Consider the following 7,346-nt stretch of genomic DNA (forward strand, 5'->3'; position numbering starts at 1 on the left):
ATGAATCTGAACTTGAAGCATTATCCTTACAATGTTACATTTTTTCATCTATAGCATAGAATAAATACATCTGTAAATGTTCAAAGAAAAAAATCACCAAAAATACAATTGAATCTCCCTGTTTTAATATAGAAATGAGGAATTATGGGTATGGTTTCTTGCATATGGCATCAATTTTTTATATATTGTTTAGTTTTGTAGAATTTATTTCCCTTTTTTAAATCATTCCCTTATGTAAGGGATGGTTCTCCAAAAAGGAATGAGATGGAATATAAATGATATGAAAAGATATGGGTGAAAATGTATTTTTTAAAAAAGAAATGTGAAATCCTAAAATGAAGAATGAAAAGGCTGTTTTAAATCTCTCATATTTGAATATGATAAATTTCAAAACCCAAAAGAGCAAAAATGCCAGAATTTTTCCTCTATTCATGCTACAAAGGATGACTTTAGACTGTTGACAGCGGCAACCAAAACAAAACAAAATACTTCAGTGAATAATGATCTCGTTGGTTACTTCCTCCACTATAGCTGAAGGGACACAAACTTCCATTCTTATCCTAAATTTTCCAAAGTGAATTTATCTAAGATAGTAGAGAATTTTACTTTATTTTGTCTTAATAATTTTTATTGAGGACTTTTGGTTTTATACAGTCTCCATTTCTGTATATGTTATTCTCTGCTTTCCTCAGCAAACTAAATTTATATTTACAAATATATAGGTATATCTATATACATATATGTATATAGATATATTTCTATAGCTAAACATCTCTAGATAATGATGGGATATAGCTCTATATCTTATATACACACACAAACTCACATATATATTTTTATAAATACATACACATATTAAAGAGAAGTGAAAAGTAGCAGTTCAACACAATTAAGTAACACATTAACACAGGTCTGGTAAGATATGCAAAGTGCCATACCTATAGACCAACATTTCCAGTGACAGTAGAAGTGTATTTTTAAAATTTTTTTGGGAACAAACTTGATCATTATAATGACAATGATACATTTCTTTTGTGTTGTCATACGTTCTATAATGTTTCATCATTTTCTCAGCTCTTCTGCCTTATTCTGGATAGTCTAACTTCAAAATAAAATGAAAAGAAGGAACTAAGACTTCCATCCTATTTTTGGCTTCTTGGGACAGGACACAAATCAATTCCAGGAGCCTAAGGGAGGGAGGCAAGACTATATTCATGAATGACTTGTAGTTTTGTGATTTTAGTACTCTTGCTCCACAAGTAAATTAAATATTTCTCTTTCCATCCAATTTTCTTCCTTAATTTTATTTCAAACATATATATTTATATTGTGGGGGGAAAATATTTGTAGCATTGTGCATATTGTTTTTCTCCTTCTTATCTCACTTTGTATCAGTTCAACTAAATCTTCCTAAATTTCTCTGGATTCATGTTCATTTTCTCTTATGGTATAATAAAATTCCATCACACTATTACATCATAATTCATTTAACCATTCTTTAATCAACAGACACCTAATTTGTTTCCAGTTCTTTGCTACTTTAAAAAGTGTTGCTTTGAATATTATGGGATCTAAGGAATTCTTTCATTCCTTAGGTCATAGACATTTCTATTTGTATGTATGTATAGAATAATATGTCACAGATTTACAGGAAAAATATTTTGTAACTATTGTCCTTACCATGCCAAAAAAAGAATTATTTTTACTGTGAGCTAATTGTGTTTACTAGCTAGCTTTTAATAAGAAGGACACTGGTGGGGGCTCATATTCTAAGAGTTTAGAAGTATAATAGGATTATTCCTAGAACAGAAATTTAACTTTCTAATGTAAATTGGGGGAGGATTCCAGAAGGGAAGCTCAAGCAACTACACAGGAAACTAGCACAAATAAATAACAAAGGAGCCATTCCCCAAAATTTAAGTGGTCAAAAGCTATGAACAAGTATTTCTCAAAAGAAGTTATTGATGTTCAGTCATTTTTTTAGGCATGTTTGACTCTGTGATACCATTTGGGGTTTTCTTGGCAAACATACATTTTCTTCTCCAACTCATTTTACAGATGGCCAATAGGGTTAAAGTGATTTGCCATGGGTCATATAGTTAGCAATTTTCTGAATCTACATTTGAACTCTGAAAGAAGAATCTTCCGGACGTCAGGTCGAGCACTCTTATTTATTCCTCCACCAAGCAACCATATTCAAAAGAAGAAATACATGCTATTAATATCCATAAAAAATAGAAGTATCTATTTTATTTTTTGTCATTTGGATGCCTTCATTCTAAAAAACAAATTCAAACTATGTTCAACTTGGTTAGATAAAATCTATAGAAATGTCACTTCAACAAGGTAGATGACCATAATAACAAAATTGTGACAGAAATGGAATACATTAAATTCCCTTTTACTTCAGGAAACTTTAGAAAAGTTTCAAAATTTATCTAAACAACCAGATCTCCATCTGTTTTCATAAATAATATATAATTATTTTAGTTCAGAGGTTTATTTGGGGGAAGCCAAAACATTTCCTTCTCTGTCTTCAAGCCAAATATTTCATTGAAGTCATAATGTTACTATAATTGTTGCCATGGAAATAAAGGTTCGTGAATAACAAGTTGCAATTTCTTTACAAGTAAAAAACAAAGAACCCCAAACTGAGAGAAAAATAGTTCTGTTGCAAACCTAAATATCTTCCTCACGAGAAAAAGACTCATGTCTAATCCTTACTCTCCAAAACTGATAATCATAATAAAGACCTCAGATTTGGTCTAGATTGCTAATCTCAATTAATTAATTAATTAAATCATTGTGAGAATGTTTTATTTAACAACTTTTCCTTGAAAAGATTTCTAAAACAAACAAAATCTGAAGGTTTAAATGTAAGAAAGCCAATTCAACATATAGGTTATGTCTACACATCTCTAAGGATGAATATGTGGGCCCAGAAAGTGAATCAAATTTACTAAACTATCTGAATCATTTTATCATCTGAATCATTTTTATTTAAATCATTTTATCTCTTAGTAGTAGTTTTGATTGAAATTTTCATAGACATTTACTTCATTTATTTTGCTCTGTCTGTATACAACTACACAACTATGATGAAGCAGAATTTCAACCCAATGTATAACCAAATAAGATCATTTAGGCTAAAAAAGAGATTCAAATCATTCCAGAATCTGAATTATTAACTGAAATAACTATTTGGCATTGATCAAGTACATAGACTTATAGCTGAAAGGAACCTCCCTGACCATCCATATTAATCCCTATATTAGACAGCAAACTGACTCATAGAGATGTGTCTTGATCAAAGTCAAAGTGACAGTCCTGGAATTTGATCTAGATCCTTTAACTGAAAATCTAGATTTCATTCTACTGCACTATGCCTCCAGGTAATGGATTATTTTTGTTATTTTACTTTGTTCTTTAGTAAAATATATTTATTTCTGATGTAGGACAGTTTGTCCATAATCTGTCCATAATTTTAAGTCTTAGAGAAGTATCTATGTCACACAATTGTAAAGTGTGAAGAAAGGACTTGAATCTAGAGCTTCTTTATTCCAAATTTACTCTTTTTTTTTTTTACTATTTCCCACTAGAATTAAGAATGGAATTCATACATCATTATCATTTTCACTGGAAATAAAATTCCAAAATGCTGAAGCCTTAAAAAGATAATTGGCCTAAACCAATTCATCTAGGAATACCAGTGATACACAGCTTGCAATTAGAGAGTTTAAGAGATAAAATCATTACTCATAGCATTCTTTTAACAAGGCTTCAACAGAAATGAATGTTTTGGGGAGTGGAGAAATGATCAAATAGACATAATTACTTCTAAACAAATGTTTCTCAGACTGAGGACAGAAGGTCAGAAATCTCAAGGGCATTTCAAGATCAGGGAAACCAGAATTGCAGGAATTGAAATATGTTTTTGATGGTGGTAACTGTCATACAGATCATATGAATCACTCCTACCCTCACTAGATCTTTACCTAGCTTTCATTTCTAGGCTTTACCTGCTTTTTAAAATTTTTTATTTATTTTGCTAAGATAATTGAGCTTATCATAGCAAAATAGTGTTCCATCTCAATCATATACAACAGCTTGTTCAGTCATTCTCCAATTGATAGCCTTTTCTGCATTTTCCAGTTCTTAACCACCACAAAGAGAGCTACTATAAACATTTCTGAACTTATAGGTTCTTTCCCTTTTTCCTTGAACAATCTTGTTAATAGCCCTAGTGGTATTGCTGGGTCAAAGGGTATAGGCAGTTTAATAACTCTTTGGGCATAATTCTAAATTGTTCTCCAAAATTAATGGATTAGTTCACAATTCTATCAACAATGAATTAGTGTCCGGGATTTACCTTATCCAGACTTTACCTTCTTATGTAAAGCTAAAAGGATGACAATGCTATAAATCTCCAAGAAACTCTTTGGAAATGGTAGTAATGATATTCATAAAACCAACCACATTATTCTAATTACAAGTTGGGTCTGGTGAAGGTCTCATAAGATAAATTTTCCACAAAGGTCTGACAGCCAACCAGATGTCTAAAATTTAGTGGTATCAAACTATAATAGAAACAGATCCCTTTGGCTCACAATTTTTTTCAGGTTTTTGCAAGACAAACGAGGTTAAGTGGCTTGCCCAAGGTCACACAGCTGGGTAATTATTAAATGTCTGAGGCAGGATTTGAATTCAGGTCCTCCTGACTCCAGGGCCGGTGCTCCATCCACTGTGCCACCTAGCTGCCCCTCGGGCTCACAATTTAACCACAAATTAACATTATCTGTGTTGTATTATGGCAGGTAGGTGATACAGTGGATACTGGGTCAGGAGTAAAGAAGACTCCTCCTTCTGAGATCTATTCTGACCTCAGATACCTACTAACTAGGTAACCCTGGACAAGTCCCTCAGGTCTGTTTGCCTTAGTTTCTGTATCTATAAAATATCCTAGAAAAGGAAATGGCAAATTACTCCAATATCTCTGCCAATAAAACTTCAAGACTCAGATATGGCTGAAACAATTAAACAACAATAAATGTAGTACTGTCCTTTTATTCATTTTGTTAAGCATTTTATAGACCCCCACAACAGCCCTGTCATGGAGAGCTTGATACTTCTGATAAATGATAAACTTTGAATTAAATATGAAAGCCTAGATAATAAGACTTAGAGAAGCAAGAACTTTCTGCCCTTAAGAATAGAGAGAGGTAGGGGCAGCTAGGTGGCGCAGTGGATAGAGCACCGGCCCTGGAGTCAGGAGGACCTGACTTCAAATCCTGCCTCAGACACTTAATAATTACCCAGCTGTGTGACCCTGGGCCAGTCACTTAACCCCAATGCCTTAAATAAGAAAGAAAAAGAATAGCTAGAGGTTGTTCAGTTAATGGCGGACTCCAATGGTTAATAACATATTTCAGATTAAAAGAAGTCTGGCATAATTTTGCAAAGTGCATGTCTTTTAGATAACAGTCAAAGAAAAAAAAATAGGGAGAACTGGGAAGAAAAGTACTGAAGCCATTCAAAACTTGTATCACCAGGAAGATGGAATTATTCTTACTTTCCAAATGAAGAAATTAAAGTCCTGAATAGTCAATATAAATTAAAATGTTAATTGTACTGTATTGTGTAAAAAGACTAGGTCATGGTCATATAGCTTTTTCTTATAGTGTTTTGGTCTGTTACATAAATATATACTATATGTACTATATATTATATGTTAAATGTGAATTACATATATATATACATACATATATATATATATATATATATGTTAGATATACACTATATATCTAGGGGCAACCATATGGTATAGGGGATAGAGTGCCACCCCTGGAGTCAGGAGGACCTGAGTTCAAATCCAACACCAGACACTTAATAATTACCTAGATGTATGATCTTGGGCAAATCACTTAACTCCATTGCCTTGCAAAAACAAAAACAAGACAAACTCTACATACAAAATAATTATTATATAACATATTTGAGGTGCCCCAAAAGCCTTGACGGTAAGACTGTTGGGAATACATGTGTCCATGTGTATGTCTGTGTGTGTGTCTCTGTGTTTGTGTGTGTGTGTGTGTATACACACACATATATGGTGAGAGTTCATTTTTTAGTCACAATTCACTCCTAGTAAATTAATACGTTAAAATTTAAATTAGTCAAAAGTGCATTTATTGGCTTCCTGTTCTGTGTTTAGTGTTCTATTAGGGATATGGAATGAGATGAATAAACTATGGTCTTGCCCTTAAACATTTATAGTCCAATTGGAAGGACAAAGCTAATACAGTAAACAGTAATACTAATACACAAAACAACACATAATTGAGTGCTAAATGGTATAGCAGTAACTGCAAATCCTTGGTAGATTAAAGGAAAAGGAAAACAATGAGATTTAATGAGCAAAAGAGTAGAACTAGTTCTGAAAGGATGCAAACAGGAAAAAACCCCAGAACATTCCATGCATTATTGAAATTTTAGAAATATAAAATTAGTCATATTCACTAAGACAAAGTCTTAGAAAATAACAGCAAGGACTGCAAGTCAGAAGCAAGGGCAAATGTACCTGTTCACAGGCAATACATGTTCCACCGACCGAGCTTCACACCAGGGGCCTTTTTGGGCTTCTGCATACAAGAGTGATGACTGGCAGTGCAGTGTTAAAGGTGAGAGGTGTCCAGGAGTTGGCCACAATATATTGGGGCTGGTTGTCTGTCTGCTGGCACCACCTTCCGAGTCATTAGTGTTGCCAGGAATGCTGTAGTTCATCACAGTGGGACTATAGAAGGCCATGGCTGAATACTCATGGCAGCCTTCGACATAAGATGAAGGAATATAAAGGGGACTATGTTCCAGGGGCAGAACAGCTTGGCTGCAGTTGTAGGGAGCAGAAGAACTAAGGCCGGATGGTGAGCTTTTGATCTCAGCTTTGCTACATCCAATATCTTGAATGGGGAGCAGCTGGGAAAACTCCTTGTGAGAAGATGCACAAAGAGACATTCTGATGCCAAATGTCTCTTACTCAAACAGTTATCAGCAGGTATTTCAGCTAGAAAAACAAATACAGCATGATACATTAGAGCTATATTTCTAATTTCGGCATTATTGCTAAGGAGATGAGAAATGAGACCTTTGATGAAATATTAAAATAACTAGAATTTAATCAGAAGACAAACCTGACCACTTACCATTTTAAGTATTAAAATAGAACTAGAGGAAATAGGTTCCAAATGAAAATAAGGGCTTTCATCCAGTAAAGATAAATGCCTACTGTATATACTAGCTCTTTAGAACATAAAAATAGTAAAAAATATATTCTGTAAACTAAGATTTTA

The 7,346-nt window shown here is 33.3% G+C and overlaps 1 protein-coding gene across 1 annotated transcript in view; it reads right to left on the bottom strand.

Annotated features, from left to right (window-relative positions):
• The window catches only part of ESR2 (estrogen receptor 2), a 75,715-nt gene extending 68,661 nt beyond the window's left edge, over positions 1-7,054 (bottom strand). Inside the window, exon 1 of the mRNA XM_074235983.1 lies at positions 6,578-7,054. Coding sequence (XP_074092084.1) covers positions 6,578-7,011 — 434 coding nt within the window. The 5' untranslated portion in view covers positions 7,012-7,054. The remainder of the gene's footprint in view (positions 1-6,577) is intronic.
• Between the last annotated feature and the right edge of the window lie 292 nt (positions 7,055-7,346).

This window comes from Macrotis lagotis, chromosome 4, assembly GCF_037893015.1.
Source record: "Macrotis lagotis isolate mMagLag1 chromosome 4, bilby.v1.9.chrom.fasta, whole genome shotgun sequence".
Lineage (NCBI taxonomy): Eukaryota > Metazoa > Chordata > Mammalia > Peramelemorphia > Peramelidae > Macrotis > Macrotis lagotis.